At 43.2% G+C, this 25,092-nt stretch overlaps 1 protein-coding gene across 1 annotated transcript in view; it reads left to right on the top strand.

The window, feature by feature from the left end:
• The window catches only part of MTPN (myotrophin), a 76,390-nt gene extending 53,363 nt beyond the window's left edge, over positions 1 to 23,027 (top strand). Inside the window, exon 4 of the mRNA XM_040345680.1 lies at positions 22,494 to 23,027. Coding sequence (XP_040201614.1) covers positions 22,494 to 22,580 — 87 coding nt within the window. The 3' untranslated portion in view covers positions 22,581 to 23,027. The remainder of the gene's footprint in view (positions 1 to 22,493) is intronic.
• The last annotated feature ends 2,065 nt before the right edge of the window (positions 23,028 to 25,092 follow it).

The following is a 25,092-nucleotide window of genomic DNA, read 5'->3' as shown; positions in this document are numbered from 1 at the left end:
GTATGTAGCTGTTTACCTGAAGTTCAGGTTTAATGAGTGCTGTCAAACTAGAGGGTTTATTTATTTATTTTTTATGTTGAAATGTCCTTTTAATATATATTTATAGATTCTAGTCAATCATGTCAAATATTTCTTTACTGTGCGGTGATTGAAAATGTAAGCACCTTTATGTGTTGCCAAGCCGCCCACGCAGAACACAGACCGATCTGTTTACACAAGCTCGTTTCAGCATCGCGCCTCTCAATCTGTTCCGTGGCAGGAATCAAGGCCGTGCTGTAATGTTTCTCTTACAAAACTGTTGCAGCTCTCTAGGGAATGACACTGTTTGCATTGTCATCTATGGATTATATTTTATCCTTTTCCTGGCTGCGGCGCATAAAATGTTCCATTTAAAGCATCCATAACCCAAATTTGTTTTATTTAAGAAAAACAAAAGCTCGACGTATGGCCACATTTTTCACCTGCTGCTTCTTCAGAAAACCTTTCGGCTGCTGGCACAGAAAGGACAGCATCTGTGAGGGATTGTTATGCCAATAATAATGGCTTTTGGTTTTCTAGATCTCAAAACAATGTGTGCTTTTGCTAAAGAGAATGGAACAGCATGCAGAAGTTTGCAGACTAATTTACTTATGTTGGCTGCAGAATGTTGGCCCTGGAGCTAGACGTGGTAAATTTTATATCATTGAAGGAACTGTCCAGTCCAAATGAGCCTTTGAAATGCATGGATGAGAAACGGCCTGCCTGATCGTGGCTCCTGTTTTTTTTATGCTGGCATAACTATAGTGTATGAGGAATCCCTAATGCTTGGAGCTAAACTCCTCGGAAAGAACAGAATGCACAGATTAAATGTTTTATCATAGGAATGGATAGAAAGAAATAGAAATCCTTTCTTGAGATTTTAACAGATCTGGCACATCGCACAACCCTGGCTGTGTATTCCTAGGCCCTGGGTTATAGGCTTATATCATATGTTCAGATGATTGGACGTTGGCAAAGCCTTTAAGGACACACCCCCTGGGTCCCTTTCCTAACCCTACCTCACTCTGAGTCCTCGGTTTTATTTGCTAGTGTTCTAAGATGGACCGTCTCTCCCTTTATGGAGGAATCACGCTTACCCTAATTAGTTTATTTTACCTTCCTGAACCAACTCTTTTCAGTCTTCTAATGCCACACATTGGCGGCTGGTACTCCAATTTTTGGGGTGGCGCAAACAAACCGAAGAAAAAAAAAACTCAAACGCAGCTACTGTGCCCATCAAACGCCGCCAGTTTGCCCCCTCAAATGCCGCCAGTTTGCCCCCCCCCCATGCTTGGCACTTGCCTTTCTTGGGTCAGCCATCATCCTTCACACTCCCTCAATGTCATCTCTGCTCGCCTGTCGCTTCAGCTAATCAGGTGACCGGTAACCAGACCCTGTGCACCCGATTGGCTGAGAGGAGGGTCAGTGTTGGGAAAGTGATTCCCCAACACAGCACTGTTTAAACAGGGAAGGTACAGCCGTGCGCCCTCTGTTTAACCATTTGGAAGTTGATTAGAGCCCACAGGCTCTAAGGAAGCCTATTGGAGCCTCTGGCTCTAATCAGGCACTTCCAAAACACACCCACCGCTGTTATTCAGATGGCCGGCGCGCAACAGGGGGCCGGATACCTGAATAGTGGACGGCAGCGGCGACAATACATGGATTCATGCAATGCACAAATCTATGTGTTGTTGATTGACAGGTGCAGGAGAGAGGGGGGGTGGCGCTCCTGTGCCCACTATAGACGCAACGCCACTGATGCCACAATAGAATTGGTAAAATCCTGGAAGCCATACTCAAATCCCACACCATTGCAATGGCCTGTAATGTTGGTTTGGACACTGGATCCTGCATGGGTGCTTACTTCAGTACTGTGTGCACGTGTAGTCAGCCGCAGGGTTAAAGAAAATGGCACCACTCCAGGCCCTGTGCAAATAATCCTCCAGGCCACTTAGAAAGGAATAAAGAGGACCCAGAAGCAGTGTTAGAGGAGGCTATTTCTCCCCCCCCCCCCCCCCCCCCCGACTCCTATACACCTAAAGTTGCAGCTTCACACAATACAGTGCATCCGGAAATATTCAAAGCGCTTCACTTTTTCCTCAGTTTGAGGCGATTCAGTTCACATGTGTTGCGCTATACAAGTTTCTCACTCACTCACATTTTATGTTACAGCCTTATTCCAAAATGTATTACATTTATTATTTTCCTCAAAATTCACAAACCAAGCCATGAACCCCAAAGAATTATCTGTAGACCTCCTGAGACAGGATTGTATTGAGGCACGGATCTGGGGAAGGGTACAGAAAATAGTTTTTGCCATTTTAAGGTCCCAATGAGCACAGTGGCCTCCATCAACCAGGACTCTTCGGGCCGCCCGGCCAAACTGAGCAATCAGGGGAGGTGTCCATGAACCTGAAGTTCACTGTGACGGAGATCCAGCATTTCTCTGTTGATAGAGGAGAACCTTCCAGAAGAACAACCACCTCTGCAGCATTCCACCAATCGGGCCTGTATGGTAGAGTGGCCAGGCGGATGCTACTCCTCAGTAAAAGGCACATGACCGCCCACCTGGAGTTTGCCAAAGGCTCCTAAAGGACTCTCAGACCATAAGAAATTCTCTGGTCTGATGAAACAAAGATTGAACTCTTTGGCAAGTGTCATGTCTGGGGGAAACCAGGCACCACATCACCTGGCCAATACCATCCCTACAGTGAAGCATGGTGGTGGCAGCATCATGCTGTGGGGATGTTTTTTGCAGATTGAAAGATTTCAAATAAACTTCTTTTGAGTTGTCATTATGGGGTATTACTTGTAGACGTTTGAGGAAAATTTATGGATTTTAAACCATTTTGGAATAAGGCTGTAACTTAACAAAATGTGGAAAAAGTGAAGAGTATTGTGAATACTTTCTAGATGCACTGTACGCTTGCTAATTTGGATATGCTCACTTCTATTGTGCACAAAAGCATCAGCATTGTTGCACTTGATTCACCTCTGTCTCTCACCATATTTTTTGGGGGGACAAAGAACTCTGAGAAAGTAAACCCTGATGGTTTTACTTCTTCTTTATTTCCCTGCAAAGGTAAAGCATAATGGGCTAGTATGCATCGCATACTAGCCCATTATGTGTCACTTACCTGAAAACGAAGCCTGCAATGTCGCCGCAGTCCCCCCCCGCTGGGTGGAAGAGTCCATCTTCACTCACAATGACGTTGGCGCATGTGTCTACCATGCAGGTTTAGGAGATAGTTTCATCCCCTACAGGTAGGCTTTAATATAGGCTTACCGGTAGGTAAAAGTTGTTGTACAGTGTTTACAACCACTTTAAGTCTAAAAAGACATTTCCACTTATGAACAAATAGAATGTGGTTCAATCCAGAAAAGATTTTCATTCCTCTAAAAATTATTGCTGAACTTGTATCTAGTATAAAAATAGTTCACCAATTGAAGATGTTCCTTCATGCACAGATTTTGCAGATGGGTAGTTTTGAAATGCTTTTAAAGGCTCTCTATAGAAGGCTCCCAGAATAAATTTCAGAATAAATAACTCTATTGGCATGAGTTCGTCTTCACCCCCGAATATAAATATTTGCTCGAGGCAGACCTTTTATGTAAGCTAAACATAACCCTCTGATGGATAAACAGGTTGTGTTTTTACTCCATGGCTGAGAATGGAGAAGAGTAGAAATTTACTCCACCCCTTTCTACACCTATCTTTCCCTGCTCCCTTTGGCCTGAAATTCTGTCAATATATCGTACACCTGTTATCCCCGCTTTACGACACGCTGTGCTTTGCTTTTAACTTCAGGTCAGTGTACCAAAAATGCAGATTGTAGGACTTTTTTTTTTTTTTTTTTTTTTTTCCTAACATAAACGTCTCGTAAACGTCTCATAAAGGAAAACATCTCGGAGAAAGCAATGTATTCTCTTATGTAATGCATTTTGCCAATGTTGGAGAATTGTTTGCATTTATTAATGAAAATGTAGTGAGCGTGTGTGTGTGTGTTTTTTTTTTTTTTTTTTTTTTTTTTCATTTATAATATATAGACTATATCAGGGCTCAAAATATTGAGTCCTGAGCTACTAGCTAGGCCTTAAGAGTTACTCGCCACCAGTTGTCCCACCCAACCTTCACTCTGCCCTTAAAGTGAAAACCCTTCTTTATTCTTGCCTGAGCTCATCCGACCCAGCGATGTGCACAAGCCCAGCAGCTCCACCTGCTGTCTCTGTCCTCATCAGAGAGATTGATAGCAGCAGGAGGCATTGTTTGCTACTGCTGTCAATTAAATCCAGGGACACAGGAGCAGGGGGTGGGGCAGCAGCAGAAACTTGGGAGCAAGCCCACATTGGTCCCCCCATGGAAAGTGGCTTTCTGTGGGGGCACCTGATGAAGGGGAGGAGCGCGGGTGGGGGACCCCAGAAGGAGGATCGGGGTTGCACTATGCAAATCCTTGCACAGAGCAGGAAATATAAAATGTTTGTTTGAGTTTAATTTACAACCCCTTTAAATGTTTTATGCAGAATTAAGTTACAAAAATAAATATGAACAACTTTTTATCAGTGCTGCCCCATCCGTGCCCATGAATGCAGCCTATCTTTGCACGGGAACCACAGGGAGGAGTCGGCTGGATCAGAGAGGATCTCCTGCTGTGACACAGCTTGTATCTGAAATGCTGCCCGCTGTCAGTCCTGCCTCCTGGACCAGCTCCTATGATGGACTTCACACTACTTAATTTTTTCAGCATTGGACCAGTGTGCTGTCTATCATAGGAGGCTGGACTTTTTTGGGCGGTGGCTGGAGTTTCAGATACAAGCTGTGTCAGAGAAGGAGTTGCGTTCCCCTCTCTGTGTGATCCTGCTGGCTCTCCTCTCCCTTCCCCACAGTTTTCTGGCTTTGCTTGGAGGAGAATCGGCTCCCTTTCAACCCCGCCTGTCAGGAGCAAACACCCCCCCTCCGATGTGGCTTCCCATATGCCCTAGGCAAATTTCCACTCTCCAAATGCAAGCAGGCTATTGGAAATTGGGGCTGCACTATATGATCACTAGTTTGTGACCTACCTATATGGCCAAGCACATGGACACTTCTCCATATTACTGAGATTAGGTGTTTCCAGTGAAGGTTACTAAAAGTTTTGGTATGCTGTAGTATTTAACCACTTCCCGACCTCCTCATGTACATATACGTCAGCAGAATGGCACGGACAGGCACATGTACGTCCTCTGCTAGACGTGGGTGGGGGGTCCGATCGGGACCCCCCCCCCCCCCCCGGTACATGCGGAGGTCGGGTCCGCTCGGGGAGCGATCCGGGACGACGGCGCGGCTATTTGTTTATAGCCGCTCCGTCGCGATCGCTCCCCGGAGCTGAAGAACGGGGAGAGCCGTGTGTAAACACGGCTTCCCCGTGCTTCACTGTGTCGGCGCATCGATCGCGTCATTCCCTTTTATAGGGAAGACACGATCGATGATGTCATTCCTACAGCCACACCCCCCTACACTAGTAAACGCACACAAAGTAAACCCTAACTCCTACAGCGCCCCCTGTGGTTAACTCCCAAACTGCAACTGTCATTTTCACAATAAACAATGCAATTTAAATGCATTTTTTGCTGTGAAAATGACAATTGTCCCAAAAATGTGTCAAAATTGTCCGAAGTGTCCGCCATAATGTCGCAGTCACGAAAAAAATCGCTGATCGCCGCCATTAGTAGTAAAAAAAAAAAAAAATGCAAAAAAACTATCCCCTATTTTGTAAACGCTATAAATTTTGCGCAAACCAACCGATAAACGATTATTGCGATTTTTTTAGAAGAATACGTATCGGCCTAAACTGAGGGGAAAAAAAAATGTTATATATGTTTTTGGGGGATATTTATTACAGCAAAAAGTAAAAAATATTGCATTTTTTTTAAAACTGTCGCTCTATTTTTGTTTATAGCGCAAAAAATAAAAACCGCAGAGGTGATCAAATACCACCAAAAGAAAGCTCTATTTGTGAGGAAAAAAGGACGCCAATTTTGTTTGGGAGCCACGTCGCACGACCGCGCAATTGTCTGTTAAAGCGACGCAGTCCCGAGCTGTAAAAACCCCTTGGGTCTTTAGGCAGCAATATGGTCCGGGGCTTAAGTGGTTAAACAGATGTGTACAAAACATTGTGTGGGACCCTTTGTGGTTTTGCCACTGTGGTATAGAGGAATTTAAGTGGCCTCTGAGAGCACAGACCTCACTCCTACTTGGACACCTTTGGGAAGAATTAAAAAGCCAATTGCAAATGAGATCTTCACCAACCTCAGGACCTGACCTCATAAAAGCTCTTTTAGCTGAATGGGTTGTGGAAAGGCTTTCCTGAGGAGCAGAGGTTGTTATAGCTGCAAAGTGGATTAAATCTGCTTTTGAATCTTATTAGGTCTTGTTAAAGTTTCCTACATTTTGTGAGTTGCTGCATTATTGCTATATTCTCGCTTTACCCCCTTTTTATATTTTTACTTGTGTAAACATGGACTTCCGACATCGAAAAGTTGATTTATATTTCTTCCCCCATCAGTCTTCAACATCCATGCCCACCAGCTGCAATTCAACTTTTTACGTCCAATGACGTGACAGCTGTGCTTTGGACGGGGTGATTTGGGCAATCCAACAGTGACCAAGCTTCCTGCCAGAATATCATTACTGATAGAAAACAGATGCCAGGTTGCTGGTCAGATGCCAGCGTACCTTTTAATTTCTGCTAACCAAGACGGCTACAACAGAATAGTAAAAATCTAATTTGCCATCAATAACTGAAAGTCTCATGAGCCTGTGCTCATTAGTAAATTGGCATTAGAGGCCTGTGTTTAAATGTGGCTTGTGGTTTGGGGTTTTCTTTGTAAAGTATAGCTAGACCAGCATTTCCGCTATGCTTCTTCTTCCCTTTTTTTTTTTTTAATTAACCAGCATTTCTACTATGCTGTTACAATTATTTATATTTTTCCAATGCTTTATTTTTAAAACCGGAAACGGTAGCCTTTAACATTTTGTAAAGTCCTCTATACAGTATATTGTAATGTAAATAATTTCATGAAGTAGAATTTAAAACATATTTGTAAAGTTTTTGTTATTTCAAGAAGTATGGCAAAAGCTCTTTTGGTTATACTTCTCCTGTGGGTTACAGGAGTGCACTTAGTTCTGCACTCCTGTGACCCAGATCTAGCTGACAGTGGGCCAAAGCCCTGACGTCTCAGAGCTTAAGCCAGCTCTCCTGCCCCCTTCTCAGTCCAGTGCTCTAGTGAGCACAGAGCCCATAACTGACACTGTACTCGGAGCAACCCTGAGAACTAAGCAATCGGCCTTGCATTGAAGAGATGTTTTGCTGCTTTTAGGTGTGTAAACCCTTTTTACAAGAAACACAAATTGGTGGTGCCCATATTGAAAATGCAGGATGCACTCGGCCAAAAGCGAAACCAAAGTTGACGTGTTTTTTTATTTATATATATATATATATATATATATATATATATATATATATATATATATATATATATATATATATATATATATATATATATATATATATTTTTATATATATATATATTTATTTATTTGAGTTAATTAATATCATGAATTTAAAGCGGAGTTCCACCCAAAAATTGAACTTCCGCCCTCCCTCCGATGTCACATTTGACACCTCCGCTTTAAATGAATATTTTATTGTTGGTCATTATCGGCACCTTTTTTGAAGCGGCATATTTATTTAGCATACTGCACCAAAAATGTACCCGTGTTGTGTTTTTTTTTTATGCATTTTTTTTTAGTCGCATGACCTATGAAAAACACACCATAAGCAGGGTAAAATTGCAGGCGTTTTTGGCAGCCATAATCGGCACTTTGTTTTTTTCAGTACAGCGCTGATCACCCTATTTTCGCCCGATAATTTTCAGCGGCCGGACTTTCGGTGCGTCACTTGGGCCCCTTTCACACGTGCAGATAGGATTAAGCTTTTAGCTGCAGATGGATCTACCACAGCTAAACTCAGACAATGCTTTCCTATGTCTCCATTCACACACTGCGTTTAGCAACGGTTTTGTTACATGGGGTTTGGTGCAGTTATAAAAAAAATATTTGACTGCGTCCAGGAACAATTTATTGCGGCTATCTGCACATAAGTGTAGGTAATCGCAATGTACTATTTCACCTGCAGATAGCAGCGGCAACAAGGAAAGAAAAACAGGAAGCACATCAGAAATGGCAAGAATTTTCCAACGCAGCTCAACGCAAACGCAGGTAATCACAATGTACAACTGCAAGTGAACGCTGTGCCAGGACTCTCTGAATTTTAAAATAGCAAAACGTGCGGCAGAACAGCTGCCTGTGTGAAAGGGGCCTAACAAATATCGTGTTTGGGATGCACTGACCTCAAAGTATTTCCCACTGAGGCTTTATACGAGAGCTTAGTTCTGGTCACCTTGTACAAGTCATTTGATCTCCTAATGTCATTGTCACCAGATTGCGAGCTGGATTGGTGTTCATTACTGTATAACACAGTTTGCACCTAGGTGTACATTGTGTTTACTTGTCGTCTAGAAAGACGCTCGGAGAAGTAATTCAGGTATTGTTGCACGCTGATGGTGCAATCAAGCTGCTTAAAGCTTCTTTATCTGGCACTGTAGGGAGGTCACTACCGCAGCTTCCATTAGTTTCGGCTGCACATGACAAAAGATGGCGTCTTGACTGTCGTCCGATAACATCACACCATGCAGGAGCTGTTTATCTTTCCAGGAATAAATTGCGGACAGTTGAATGGGATGAGCACGAAGTAAACGTCCTGCATTACCTGTCCAGCATTTCATGGAAAGAGTTTGAATGTCAGATCTCACTTTCTACTATGCTGGCGAGGCACTGATAGTTGCAGCCAGACAGATAAGGAGTAATACATTAAGCGAAGACAGCCGAGAGCGTGAGAAAAATTGTAATGCTCCCCTTCAGAAATCTGAAGGCTAAGAGAGCCAGATGGGGGTTCGAAAGAAACAATGTATCTTATATTTAATGCAAGTGTGTGTGTGTGTGTGATTTAATACACACACACACACACGCACGCTTGTGCTCATAAGTTTACATGGCAGAATTTGATTTCTTGGCCTTTTTTCAGAGAATATGGCCTCGTACACATGATCTGATTTTCCGCAGACAAAGCCTCTGACTTTTGTCCGAAGGGCGTTGGAGAGGAACTTGTCTTGCATACAAACGGCACACAATTTTCGGCCAACAAACCGGAACGTAGTTACGTACTACTTGGTTTTTCAGCTCTTTAGCGCCACCCTTTGGGCACCTTCTGCTAATGTTGGGTTTTGGTGAGCATTGCTTCCAAGCATGCGTGTTTGTACTTTTGTCCGACAGACTTGTGTACACACGATCGGAAAATTCGACAACAGACTGTTGTACACAGAAAATTTGAAAGCCTGCCATCCAACTTTTGTCTGCGGAAAATCCGACAACAATTGTCCGATGGAGCGTACAAACGGTCAGATTTTCCACCAACAGACTTTCGATGCACAATTCCCGTCGGGAAATCCGATTGTGTGTGCGGCTTAAGAATAACGCAAAAACATTTCTTTCACTCATGGTTAGTGTTTGGCTGAAGACATTTATTATCAATCAACTGTGTTTACTCTTTTTAAATCATAATGGCAACAAACTACCCAAATGACCCTGATCAAAAGTATTATGGCCAAAAAGTTCAACCTTGGTGTCATCAGACCACATTTTCCCACATGCGTTTTTGGGAGACTTCAGATGTGTTTTTGCCAAATTTAGCCGGGCTTGGATGTTTTTCTTATGAAAAGGCTTCCATCTTGCCACTCTACCCCATAGCCCAGACATATGAAGAATACAGGCGATTGTTGTCACATGTACCACACAGCCAGTGCTTGCCAGACATTCCTGCAGCTCATTTAATGTTGCTGTAGGCCTTTTGCCAGCCTCCCTGACCAGTCTTCTTTTTTGTCTTTTCATCAATTTTGAAGGGATGTCCAGTTCTTGGTAATGTCACTGTTGTGCCATATTTTCTCCACTTGATGATGATGACTGTCTTCACTGTGTTCCATGGTATATGTAATGCCTTGGAAATTCTATGTGCTTTTCTCCTGACTGTTGACAATGAGATCCCTCTGATACTTTGGAAGTTCTCTGCAGACCATGGCTTTTGCTGTGGATGCGACTAAGAAAATGTCAGGAAAAACCTACTAGAATAGCTGAACTTTATTTGGGGTTAATCAGACAGTTTAAATCAGGGGTGCCCAACCTTTTGAAGAGCGAGGGCCACTTAAGCAACTTGGTAACAAGTCAAGGGCCACAATGAGTGGAGTGGGCTGATGACAGGTCATGGCTACTCTATAGGCCCTCTGATCCGCCCAGATGAAAGGGGCGGGGTCCTATTTGGTCAGGCTGATTGTGTGAAAAGGGCCTAAGACTGCTTTCACATTGATGTGCTGTGGTTTACCCACACCTCGGGTGCAGCATAGTGCACCTGTGTCTAACCTGCGGGTTAGCTGAACTTTGCCATAGACTCCACCTGTGGCAAGACACTGTAGAGGAAGCATCGGTTTATGGAGCTCTTGGTATGGCGGGTCCCAACCCACTATTCCAGAGCAGGAGGTTGCGGGCCACATCAGAGGGCTCCACTACATGATGGCAGGTGTGTACTGACTCCTATTTAACATAAGCTTGTATGTGATTGCTTAAGGGGTTGTAAAGTAAAAAAAAATCCCTAAATAGCTTCCTTTACCTTAGTGCAGTCCTCCTTCACTTACCTCATCCTTCGATTTTGCTTTTAAATGTCCTTATTTCTTCTGAGAAATCCTCACTTCCTGTTCTTCTGTCTGTAACTCCACACAGTAATGCAAGGCTTTCTCCCTGGTGTGGAGAAAGCCTCTTGAGGGGGGAGGGGGCGAGCAGGAGGGTCAGGACCAGGGCTTTTTTTCAGGGGGAACTTGGGGGAACTCGGTTCCACCACCTTTGGCTCAGACCCTTTGGTGCCTGCTCACCACAATCACTTGTAAACACAGAAGTCTGTTTTATGTGTTTACAAGTGACAGCTCTGCACTGTGTGTAACCCCCTGAACTCTGCACTCTATGTAATGCAATCCTGGTATTTAATGCCCCTTTAAGACCCTTCTACTGTTTGTGAAATCCGAACGGGGTCGTGGTTGAGTTCCTGCACCTATTTTCTGAGAAAAAAAGCTCTGGTCAGGACACTCTCTACTTTGCAGATAGAGAAAGGAGCTGTGTGTTAGTGGGCGTCCTGACACTTCTGCTCGCCCCCTCCCCCCTGAAGAGGCTTTCTCCACACCAGGGAGAAAGCCTTGCATTACTGTGTGGAGTTACAGACCGAAGAACAGGAAGTGAGGATTTCTCAGAAGAAATAAGGATATTTAAAAGCAAAATCGAAAAATGAAGTAAGTGAAGGAGGACTGCACTAAGGTAAAGGAAGCTATTTAGGGAAAAATATGTTTTACCTCTACAACCCCCTTTAATTCTGAACACAGCTACATCCCCAGTTATAGGATGGGGTGCACACTTGCAGCCACGTTTTTATTTTAAAGGATTTCAGTTTGTTGCTCAACTGAGTTGTACAGTTTATAGATCACATTAACCACTTCATTTTAACCCTTAAAGGATTTGCACCCCTAATAACCAGGCCATTTATTGCGATACGGCACTGCATCGTTTTAACTGACAATTGTGCGGTCGTGCAACGCTGTGCCCACATAAAATTGATGTATTTTTTTTTTACCCACAAATGGGTCTTTCTTTTGGTGGTATTTGATTAGAGTTGTACTGCAACATTGCGGTGGACAAATCTGACACCAAATGACACTTTTTGAAGATCAGTAACATTAATACATTGATCAGTGCATTTTTATAGCACTGATCAATGTAAAAATGACACTGGCAGGGAAGGGGTTAACACTAGGGGGCGATAAAGGGGCTAAATGTGTTCCCTCAGCGTGTTCTAACTGTAGGGGGGGGATGTGCTTACTGGAACATGACAGAGATCCCTGTTCCCGATCACTGGGAGCAGTAGATCTGGCAGAATGGGGGCCTTGTTTACATAGGCAGTTCCCCATTCTGCCTCTCCTCACCGCAATCAGACATTGAGTTCCCCTGGACATGCGGGCATGTGCCCGCTATCCTCCTTGCATAGACCGACTTACAGGTACGTTGGTTCACGCAGAAGAGCCTACCTGCCGCAGTAAATGTACGTGAGCAATTCGGCAAGTTGTTAAAGTTGGAAAAACTTCGGAAATTGTATATCTTTATTTTTTACATCACAGAAACCTGCCATTTAAACAGCGGTGTGTAGACTTTTTATATCCACTGTACATACCATATTTATCGGGGTATACCGCGCACTATTTTGCCCTGAAAATCAGGGCAAAATCGTGGGTGCGCGATATACGCCGATACCCGCTTTCCCGCGCCGAGTTTGAATACTGCGCCGACATATACCGAGCGCAGTACATTCGTGTATAGTCGGGCAGTCTCGGCTACACTCGCGCTCACGTCCTGTACGTCCAGGACGTCAGCGCGAGCATTGCCGACTATACGCGAGTGTACTGCGCTCGGTATATGCCGGCGCAGTATTCAAACTCGGCGTGGGAAACGAGCGAGGAGGACGCCGCAGAAGGATGCCGGACCCGACGAAGAGGACACCCGAAGCCGCAGACGGACGCCGGACCAGACGAGGCCGCCGATGGACGCCGTGCAAGACACCAAACTGTAAGTACAAAAAAAAAAAATTTCACAGGAATTTCGGTGCAACTTTAGCGGTGCGCGCTATATGCGGGAGCGCGCTATACCCCAATAAATACTGTATACTCTTGTCTGACGTTTTTGGTAATTTTCAGTCATAGCTGGAGTGTGCTTTCTTTTTTCTTTTTTTTCCTATTTTATTCTCACCTGTGTTAGCAGGAGTGTTTTTCTATATAAAGTCACTTCTTTTATTATCAAAGTGATTGGTCTGGTTTGCATTATTGTGTTGCTAGATAGCAAAGAGATTATGTTCTGGGAAAGTTATCAGCTCTATCCTAAACTGCTGTTACTCATAAATAAAAAAGACAGGCATGTAAGTGACATCTCCGCATCCTACAAAACACACTCGGAATAAACAAATACGAGGAATAATTAATGTCTTTCATCAGTGTTTTGGATTTTGAGATTAATCTTGTCGTCTTCAGGATGCGCCGTTGTCAATCTTACTTCAGCCTGACTGTAGTTTTATCAGCAACGTCCTTCAAATATAGAAAGCTCCTCTAGCTGTGATATCATTTTTTTTTCTCTTTCTAAAGCTGCATTATGATTTTATTTGTAATTGGTTCACAGAATGTTAATTACAAACTTGGAAAGTTTGTGATACCCTAAAGGTTGATCCCCTTTTAAACATCAAACTCAGGGATTTGGAGCAGCCTGATCATACAAAAATCCAGATTGTTTTGTTGTATACTTTTATGTTGTCGGGGGGGGGGGGGGGGGGGTGGACACATTAAAAACTTTTTTTAAAACTATATTCAAATCCCTTTGTCTGTTTTTTTACTTAAATACAAATATCTCTAACCGTGAACTGTAGCTCAAAAAGATGAAAACAGCGCTAATGAGTGAATATGACAACTCAGAAAGAGAGCACTGGTGGACAAAATGGCACAAAAGGTGATCAGAACCTGAGTGTAAGTGCACCAAAAACAACTCGAGTAAAGGATGCCTCAAAAGTGGCTAGTGTTGCCCACAAGGGGTGCAAACCTGCCACAGCAAAGAGATGACTCTGCATATGCACCATCAATTCCTCCAGGTAATGTATGGGAGATATACGTCTCAGCAAGATAACATGAAAGACAAAAATCAACAAGCAAAGTGATAGTGCAGTGTTGTCTTAATGTAACCAAGTGATAACAGGTCAAACAGAAACCATAAGTATATGCCCGTACAGTATATCACTGAAAATGTAGCAATAATAAACAGAAAGATTTCACCGCTGTCACCGCTGTTGTCAGACACCTCCTGGGGCCGCGCGCGCTCTGTGCAGTTGTTACTGTCTCAGGTGCTGGGCTGCGATTGGAGATCTGTGGAGCGCGGTGGAACGCAGGCTGCTTCCGTGTGTAGCGTCGTTGTAGCCACGCCCTGACGCGTTTCGTCACTTCCGACTTCAACAGAGGGAGTTGAAGTCGGAAGTGACGAAACGCGTCAGGGCGTGGCTACAACGACGCTACACACGGAAGCAGCCTGCGTTCCACCGCGCTCCACAGATCTCCAATCGCAGCCCAGCACCTGAGACAGTAACAACTGCACAGAGCGCGCGCGGCCCCAGGAGGTGTCTGACAACAGCGGTGACAGCGGTGAAACCTTTCTGTTTATTATTGCTACATTTTCAGTGATATACTGTACGGGCATATACTTATGGTTTCTGTTTGACCTGTTATCACTTAGTGCAGTGTTGTCTTAATGTAACCATCACTTTGCTTGTTGATTTTTGTCTTTCATGTTATCTTGCTGAGACGTATATCTCCCATACATTACCTGGAGGAATTGATGGTGCATATGCAGAGTCATCTCTTTGCTGTGGCAGGTTTGCACCCCTTGTGGGTAACACTAGCCACTTTTGAGGCATCCTTTACTTGAGTTGTTTTTGGTGCACTTACACTCAGGTTCTGATCACCTTTTGTGCCATTTTGTCCACCAGTGCTCTCTTTCTGAGTTGTCATATTCACTCATTAGCGCTGTTTTCATCTTTTTGAGCTACAGTTCACGGTTAGAGATATTTGTATTTACACTTTAAAACGGCTCACCCCCGTTTTATTAAAATAGCCGCTCTATCATTTTAAACACCACTTTCACCCATTTTGGTGTTTTTTTATTCTGCAAGTGGTACATCTAGCTCCTGTATTAAGTCACCTTCAATCACTCTGTGCATTCATTTGGCGCCGGCTGTGCATTTTAGGCCCTCACTTGCACTTTTCACTTTCATATCTGTTTTTTTACTTGCCTGTGTTCTGCTGATATTGGGATAGGCTGTTCAACGCACTTACAGAAATCTTTCAGCATGAAACCAAAGTGTGAGGGGTTTTTTTTTTTTTTTTTTCATAACACACACAACACTTTTGGGTGACTTAGAGGGGTAACCTTTACCTTTTCATTTTGCTAGCGGATATGGATCTGTATGAAACTACATAGTTTGGGTCCAGAGAAAAGCATTTGACTTGCTTTTTAAAGGCCACATCACACTAGCGAATTTGCTGCTGGCGAGAACTGTGTTCAGAATGTCATACAGCAAAGTTCAACGTTTGGAAGCTACCAGGGTTCACCAGGAAAAAGTGACACAAAGGGATCCCTGGTGGTCCTGAAACGTTACACACGCAGAATGGCCCCTACCCACACTCCCTCTTCACAGCACTTGATTGACAGGAGCAGGAGCCAATGTCTCCTACTGCTGTTTCTGAGCCTGTGAGAGGGGAGAGAGAACCAGTGCTGCTACAAAAAGGTACAGCTCTGAATCAATACAGAACTCTAAGGTAAATAATGCAGGTAATTCATTAAGGTAAACAACCTTTTTGCTTTAGAACACTTTTAAGGTGTGCTGGCAATATAATTTCATCAGTTTTTACTTACTACATTTCTACAAACAAGCCCTACTATACTCTGGCTTCTCGTTGACTAACTGTGTTGCAGTAATAAGTACTAGAATGCCTCGTACACACAACCAGTTTCCCCTCAGGAAAACTGCCATGACAGATTTTGGTCTGGAAAACTTGCCATGTGTATGCTCTATGGCAGTTTTCCCAACAGGAAAACCGCCAGGAATCCCGGCAGGAAAAATGAGAACATGTTCTTCCTTTTTTTTTTTTTTCTGCTGCGTTTCCCGGCGGTCTTCTTCCCGGCAGTTTTCCTATGAGAATCTGTGGTGGAGCATACACAGGGCCGGGTTTCCCGGCCTAAGCTCTCATGGCAGTTTTCCTGCCAGGAAAACCGGCTGTGTGTAGGGGGAAAAAGCTGCCGAGCCAGTTCTCGGGTTTCCTGGCGGTAAAAAGTATGCCTGGAAACCCGTATGTGTGTACGGGGCATGAGATTTGTGCATAAAACAGAGACACTACTATACCCAGAATTGTAATTGAGCATCGCATAGACATGTTTACAGCACATCACCTTGGAATTATATTTAAATGATGATTTTTTTTTTTATTTACTTCTGTGCAACACAGGTATTCCAATGCACGCATGAAGTGTGTATCTTTTTACTGCACATACGCTATGGAAAGAGGGTTCTCACTCAGCCAGAAGTGGCAGAATCCTGTCCTCAACCCTACATAGCACACCCCTATACTATGCACTCTGTAGCCCAATTCTCAACCCTACACAGCGCAGCCCTGAACTCTGCACTCTGTATAGGGCACCTCTGTGCCCTGTACACAGTGCACTCCTGTACATCCCTGATCCTCCCACTGTTGTTACTGCAATTTTGCCTCCCCCATTATTTTCTGAGAGAGAAAAAAAGCTCTGGTTAAAATGTTAGTCTTACAGATACAACTGGCCCTTTAAGGATATCTGTGAATGTGAGTTCACCCATTCTATCCGCTTTCCAGTGGTGTGAGGCTCACAGAGGAGAAAGATGAGCCCAGAGACCACGAGGGGAACAGGTGTTGCAGTGTTCTACCTATGGGGTTATTTGCTGGCAGCTACCCATGGGCAGCTGGGAAAAAGCCCAGTAGAAATCCCCTAAGGCTTCATGTTCACTTGGCCGTGATGTGCCACAGGAAAGTGCAGTTGTGCCACAATTTTGCTATGTTTTGCAGTGTCCCGCAGCCAACGGTAAAAAAAAAATTCCTACCCTGACCGCGATTCTTCTGTGTTCAAGGGAGGGAGGTTGGACCTCCTCTAACCGCAACAGCTCCTAAACAATGTTAAAAGCCTATGTGTACATGGACACACAGGCTTTTATGGAGTTGAGTTTAGGAGCTTTGGCAAAAAAACAAAACGCCAAAAGCTCCTAAAATCAAGTTTAGGATCTGTAGTGTACATGAAGCCTTAGAACACTGATCATGCATGGTGACCCTCGGTGTACAAATTGAGTCTTTCCCTGCTAAATCTTCCCTGCTCTTCTTATTTGATTCCGTGAGGTTGTATAAAATGCATGGCAATTGAAAATCTCTACTTATTACATTCTAGAGCTAGCATTAGATCTATGAGCGCAATCAAAACCCTTTGAGGTCTGTTCAATGATAAACAAATGACACCGGGCCGCAATACCCATTTCCCACTGCAGAGAGAAACTGTAATTACTTGTGTTTTTAGGCAATAAAACCCCTCAGACCGAGCACATAGCACAGGAGAATAGAAGTGGTATTGGCCCTTGTGCTGTTATTTAATTTTATTTATTTTTTCCATTTGTGCTTGAAGGTATTTTCTGCAACTCATAAAAAACAAATCTGTAGCTGAATTTAGAGATATTGTATACAGCAAGAACATAATTTAATGAATCTTGTGATATATATATCTCACGTGTGTTTTATGAGCTCACAAACGGAGGGGAAAAAAAGGATGTTTGGTCTAATTTTTTCCTGTTTTGTCACAAACCCGTAGAGCAATAATCTAATAGTGATGTGCAATGTCTTCTGCCACACATACTTTTTGGCCTTAAAGCAAAATGCTAACATTTTGGTCTTGTATGAGCAGAGTGCCTTCTTCCACATGTTTGCTGTGTCCCCCCACATGGCTTCTCACAAATGGGACTTCTTATGGCTTTCTTCTTGTCACACTTCCATAAAGCCCAGATTTGTGGAGTGCACGACTAATAGTTGTCCTGTAGACCGATTCTCCCACCTGAGCTGTGGGTCTCTGCAGCTCCTCCAGAGTTACCATGGGCTTCTTGGCTGCTTCTCTAATGTTCTCCTTGCCTGGCCTGTCAGTTTAGTTGGACGGCCATGTCTTGGTAGGTTTGCAGTTGTGCCATACTCTTTCCATTTTCGGATGATTGATTGAACAGTGCTCCATGAGATGTTCAAAGCTTGGGATATTATTATTTAGACCCTAACGCTGCTTTAAAAGTCTCCAACTTTTATCCCTGACATGTCTTGTGTGTTCCTTGGCCTTCAGGATGCTGTTTGTTCACTAAGGTTCTCTAACAAACCTCTGAGGGCTTCACATAGAACAGCTGTATTTATACTGAGATTAAATTACACACAGATGGACTCCATTTACTAATTAGGTGACTTCTGAAGGCAATTGGTTTCCACTAGATTTTAGTTTGGGGTATCAGAGTAAAGGAGGCTGAATACAAATGCACGCCACACTTTTCAGATATTTCTTTGTAAAATATTTTTAAAACCATTTATCATTTGCCTTCCACTTCACAATTATGTGTCACTTTGTGTTGTTCAATCACATAGAATCCCGAAAAAAAAACTTTTATGTTTTTGGTTGCAACATGGCAAAATATGGAAACTTTCAGGGGGTATGTCTACTTTTTCAAGGCACTGTAGTGGCCACCAGTCACAGGAAAAGGAAATGCAGGGGACTGAGCATACATGCATGCATGCATGCATGCATGCATGCATACATACATACATGCGGTCCCCGGGTTACAAACATCCGACATACAAACGGAGGGAGACAACAGGAAGTGAGAGCAAATCTACCCAAGGAAGGGCAATTTACTCCAGTAAGAGTTATTATGGGGAAAAAGGTGTCTTCACTAAAGCTTTATCACCAGTCCTTGTTTCCACAACAACCCACATTTTTCCAAATACAATTGCCATAGGGTCAGAAAGTGAGGTGAAATTTTCTGAATGGGGCACAGACAGCGAAAAAAATATTATAGGGGTGTTAACCCTTCTGTATGCTATTCAAAAAGCTTAAAAACATTGTTTTGGCTTGAGCTACACCTAGAAAATATACCTGTTCCGACTTAAAAGAGAAGTATGTTTGTTTTTTTTTTGTTTTTTTTGTTTTGTTTTTTTGCTAATCCTACTTGCCTCTGGATGGAGCATCAGACCGATGCTGCAGCTGTCCCCGGCATCTCTGCACGGAGAACCGAGCCACCGAACACCGCTGATGGCTCGGTTCTCACTCATTCCGGAGCAGAGCGATGCTGACTGTCAGTTGGCATCACTCCTGTTCTTGTGCACACTCATTGGAGCAATGAGCTGTGGAGGGGTGGGGAGCGGCCATCTCAGCAACTCGCTGAGACTGCCATCAAAGTAACTCGCTGAGACTGCCATCAATCAAGGCAGCTGACGGATCTAGACTTGGGAAGTCGGGATGATATGCGGCCTCAACTGGTGTTAGTGGTGTCAGCGGAGAGCGCAATTTAGACTGATCTCTGCTGGAAACTGGTCACAGGAGTGCAAAAAATTGCGCTTCTGTGTCCCAGAGGAGAAGCCCAGCTCAAAAAGCTCAGACTGGACTCCTCTTACTCCTCCTCCTCCTCTTCCTCTTCCTCCTCCCTTTTCCTCCTTCTCCTCTTCCTCTTCCTTCTTCTTCCTCTTCCTCTTCCTCCTTCTTCTCCTCTTCCTCTTCCTCCTTCTTCTCCTCTTCCTCTTCCTCCTTCTTCTCCTCTTCCTCTTCCTCCTTCTTCTCCTCTTCCTCTTCCTCCTTCTTCTCCTCTTCCTCTTCCTCCTTCTTCTCCTCTTCCTCTTCCTCCTTCTTCTCCTTCCTCTTCCTCTTCCTCCTTCTTCCTCCCTCTTCCTTCCTCCCTCTTCCTCCCTCTTCCTCCTTCTTCTCCTCTTCCTCCCTCTTTCTCCTCTTTCTCCTCTTCCTCCCTCTTCCTCCTTCTCCTCCTCCTTCCCCTCTTCCTCCTTCTTCTCCTCTTCCTCCTTCTTCTCCTCTTCCTCCTTCTTCTCCTCTTCCTCCTTCTTCTCCTCTTCCTCCCTCTTCCTCCTTCTTCTCCTCTTCCTCCCTCTTCCTCCTTCTTCTCCTCTTCCTCCCTCTTCCTCCTTCTTCTCCTCTTCCTCCCTCTTCCTCCTTCTTCTCCTCTTCCTCCCTCTTTCTCCTCTTTCTCCTCTTCCTCCCTCTTCCTCCTTCTTCTCCTCCTTCCTCTTCTTCCTCCTTCTTCTCCTCTTCCTCCTCCTTTTTCCTCCTCTCCTTCCTCGTCCTCCTTTTTCCTCCTCTTCCTCTTCCTCCTTCTTCTCCTCTTCCTCCTTCTTCTCCTCTTCCTCCTTCTCCTCTTCCTCCTCTTCCTTCTCTTCCTTCTTCTCCTCTTCCTCTTCCTCTCCCTTCTTCTCCTCTTCCTCTTCCTCTCCCTTCTTCTCCTCTTCCTCTTCCTCTTCCTCCCCCTCCTATCTTGTTTGTAACCCAGGGACTGCCTGTATTCAACTCGGGATTGCTCTGCAGATCCCTACCTCTTTAACAAAATGTGATGTTTTTCCAGTTCATTTACACTTCTCTAAGATGTTTTAGCACCTTAAAATCGCTGTAAGTACAGAAGAATGCCTGTTGATCTACCAGACATCAATTGTGCTCCTAACTCTGTGCTGTCAACATACTGTATTTATCGGCATATAGCAAGCACAGCCGTATAACACTTGCCTTCATTTGAAGAGGGAAGTTTCAGGAAGAAACAAAAAAATTTAAATAAAGAACTTTGAAGCAAAATAAGGGTCAGTGCCCATCAATGCAGCTTGATCAATGCCCATCTGCAGCTTCACAATTGCCCATCAATGCAGCTTAATCAATTCCCATTGTTGCCCATCAATACAACTTGATTAATGCTCATCTTCAACCTCCCCATTTGCATGAATGCAGCCTGATGAATGTCCATCTCAGGGAAGGGGCGGGATGAGTGCCGTCAGATTACATACAGCGAGAATCTCCTGTTTATTCAGCGGCCTCCTTAACACAAAGTCCCGCCTCCTAGACAGAGCATTGGTACAATGTCTGCTCAGGAGACGGGACTTCCTATTAGAAGCCGCTGAGTAAACAGGAGATTCTCGCTGTATGTAATCTGACGACACTCGTCCCATCCCCGTTCTCTCCGAGGCAGCCCAAATTGCAGTATCGGCATATAACATGCACACACTATTGGCAACCGATTTGTAGGGTGAAAAAGTGAGTGTTATGCGCCAATAAATACAGTAATTAATTTTCTTCATTGAGCCCTACCCTACTATGTTCTCTCTGGAACAGAAGTTTGTCATTACACTCTCTTCCGTCAAACAATTCCTGCTGGAAAACCGGCATTCGATCAACCGCTGCAGCCGTGGCTTACTCAGTGAATTCTGACAGGGGTCCCCCCTGTCAGAATACAATAGCGCAGTGGGGGGAGATCCCTGCATCAACATTTCTTTTTGTATTCATTACAATTTAACTACATCAATACAAGCATGTTACGCCCACTTCTTCTTTTCCGGACCATTTTTCAGTGCGGTTTTACTTTTTCTGTGTGACTGACAGCTACTTGGTCATGCAACACTGTACCCACATAAATCTTTTATAATAAATATATATATATATATATATATATATATATATATATATATATATATATATATATATATACACACACACCGTACCTAGAGATGTCTTTTGGTTGTATTCAACCTCTTCATGCTTGGCGTGCGAGTCTTCACAGTGAGTAGCCGCATATATGTAGCCCTGTGTAAAGCGCTTGCCTTGCTGAGATCGTGCTCCCAGCATGGTAGACGGCAGTTACTGGACAGCTCCTGAGATGCATACTAGCGATTGTGACCTTCTGATCATGTGACAGCCAATCACAGCGGTCACTTGAGCCACATGCTCGTCTTTCAGTGTTTAGAGCCCTTAAAGGGTTGCAAGGCTGCCGGTGGGAAGGGGTTAATAACCATATTTTGGAAAACAAATATTTTAATTTCTGTCCTAAAAAAAAAAAAAAAAAAAAAAAACATTTTATTTATTTTTTTTGTAACTGAAGAAACTGGTATTGAGTTGGTTAAAGTGGGTTTATCCTTTCAAAAAGTCACCCACTTGCCAAATGCAAGTCTTCATTGGTAGTCAGTAGCACTTTAATTTCCATACCCAACAATCCCTCAACATTTATGATCAGTGTCATTGTAACCCTTACACACACAAACACACACAATCACACGCACAACAATCGCACACACACACACACACACAATCAAATCCTGGAAATCATTCACAGTAACTGGAATCTCCCTTTCCCTAAACAATCACAAAACTTTGGAGGCCAGTGCCATTTTAAAAGCCAGAAGGAAGGTACATAACTGCCTGGGTTCAGGAGAAGTAGGTTGAATGATGTCATAATTAAGACTGAGGACCTCTAGTGGTGGAAAATAACCACTACAAGGAGCAGCTCCAGGTTGACGGCATGTAATGCAGCAAAATTAGCTTTTTTTTATTTTCGTTATTACTGTGCTAAGATTTTTTTATTTATTTTTTTGGAATTCAGCTGTAAATTTTATTTATTTTTGCCAGGTAGGTTTCTGGTCACTTAACTGTTCTCTCCCTTTTTGTATTCCTGCAGGGAGCTGACAAGAATGTGAAAGGACCTGATGGACTAAGTGCCTTTGAAGCTTCAGACAACCAGTCAATTAAAGATCTACTGCATTGATGGAACTGGAGATTGTCAGCACCGTTTGCCTCTCACCTTTTATTTTTTTTTTCTTTCTTTTTTTTTTTTCTGCCAGTTCATCCATAATTTTTTATTTTAACTGTGGGGAAATGCAGTGACGCTTGAGAGAGAACAGCCTCGGTTAGACAGAATGCCCCAATGTCTCTGCTAACTTTTTCCAAAGTTTGGAACATACCACTGTCTGCAAAAGCACAGGGGTATTTAAGGATCATTCGACGGAATGAATCACAGATCTTAATTCTAGAACATATACCTTGTTTACAAAAGATATAGAACAACTTCCTCTTGATTGTAGGGATTGTTTGAACTTGAAGATTAAATAAGATTTTTTTTTTTAGCTTTCTTATTTAGAACATTGAATGAGAACTAGCATTTTCTTGGCTTTTGATCATGTTCTATACTGTTTAATAAATACTCTTCACCTCATGCAGCGTATGGAGTGCGTTTGAAGGCCTTGTATACTTAAGAACAAATAATTCAGCAGTATGTACTTTGGACCTTTCATTAAAGAATCACAATATGTTTATGGTTTAAACTACTGGTTTGCAAAAATATCAGCTTATGTTTGAAACCCTCTTTCCCCTTCCTAAGTATTTAAGGGCAAACCAAACATTGGAGAAAATATAGTGTAGTGTATAGGTGTTCCAGACCTCGCTGTGATGCATTGTGTAGATTTATTTCAATAGCACTTTTCTTCCTGGGGACACCAAGCATTTACTAAATTGGAGTTGGGAGCTCCAAAGAGGTTTGTCAGGGGTTGCTATTAGGCTGGGTGAATAGATGCCTCCTTGAATCTGCCTAAATACATCCAGTGAGGGTGCTTCCTGGACAATGGATAGCTATTAAATCCATATTGTTGGTGCTACATGATGGAATGCACAAAATCCAAAAGATTTAGCACCTCTAGGCACATGTAGTTTTCCTTTCTCTGATGAGTGGAGGGAGGGTGTGGGATTATGGGTAGCCAGTTCAGTCAGATAGGCATGGCACAAGTTATTTCGGGCTCTATAAATAAGTGGGCTAATTTTAATTTAAGTAATATGCTCCATTTGATCTGATTGATGCTCAAGTGGATGAAAAGTAAAAAGGACCATGGTTGTCATAGTGTCTGGACTGACAGCCCCTTCTCTAAATCTCTACTCCTAAAAAGCTGTCAAATTCAGCACACATTTAAAAGTAATTTAGCTTTTAGGAAGTTGATAAAGGTAACCTGTCAGTATCCAATATGGGGAATGTGCTTGCTGACTGGACGATGACCAACACTGGTCATGCCGCTCTGTGCTTATTTTCACTTAGTGAGCCACTTGGCAATTCATCAAAAAGAAAAAGCATAAAGACCAATTTCAGACCCACCACCGAATATAGTTGTGATATACTACATACCATTTTTTTTAAAAAAAAATTTAAGACGACTTCTCACGTGATGTCAAGTGACGCACTGGGTCTGCTTACTCTTCACTTCTTCTTCTCTGGTGCTGGGTAGTTCATCTGACATTAAGTCCATGAAGCATTTGTTCTGAGGTATTGTGCTGTGAGCCTGGGGCAATGTGATGACGTGCTCCCAGGAGATGTGTCCACGATGCCTTGGACCCACAGAAAATGGCTTGAATGATAGTGAGCATCCCCTAGCCTGTAAGAGGAAAACTTAAAGTGGATGTAAACCTGATTCATGAAAATTGACCTTAGCACACATATCTGTAGTGTTTTCTTATCTTTCTCCAAAGCACCAAGTCATGTGTCTTTCTGCTGCTCCGTTCTTCTGTTATCAACATAATAACTTCTGACAACTGAGATAAAATCGGCCTGAAATTTGTGTCGGGGTGGGTGCTATAAATTAGCAGAGAGCTGTTCTATTCACAGCAGAACTCTGCACATTCTTTCCTTCCTTTTGCCTATGTGGAGTGGGGGGGTGCCTTTCCTCCAATCAGTGGTCACACCATGTATGGCAAGAATCCAAACCCAGTGCTGAACAGGAAGAAAAAAATCTCTAACACAATGTGCATTTTCTAAAGAATATAGCAAGCTGCAGATATACATATAAAACCTATGTAGGGAGATTTGTTTAATCCCTGTGTATCATCTGAGGCTTTTCACTTCACTGGGTATAGGAAAGGGTTTACATCCACTTTAAGAAAGTACCTCCTTCCAAATATTTTTTATTTTTGATAGTGGGAGCCATTTATTGCTAATATTAATCTTTAACCGCAAAAAGTCTGACTTTTTTGAGTTGTTCTCTAAACTGGAATAGAGTAAAAATATTCCAATGGGAACACTCTAGGAGAGCACTTGCCTCATTTTGAAGATATTTCCTCCTACTTTATATTTGGAAAGTGTTTACAGGACAGGAAATTAAGTGAAATTTTGATTTAGAAAAAAGATAACAAAAAAAAGGTTTGACCATTTCCACCCTATCCAATTTAGAAAAAAAATAAGCATTGTACAGGCCTCAGGCTGAGTTCTTATAGATGCTGGGTTATCGGCTCTTACCTTC

The sequence above is a fragment of the Rana temporaria genome, chromosome 3 (assembly GCF_905171775.1).
Source record: "Rana temporaria chromosome 3, aRanTem1.1, whole genome shotgun sequence".
In the NCBI taxonomy this organism is placed as follows: Eukaryota; Metazoa; Chordata; class Amphibia; order Anura; family Ranidae; genus Rana; species Rana temporaria.
This window is presented reverse-complemented; position numbering and strand designations above follow the sequence as displayed.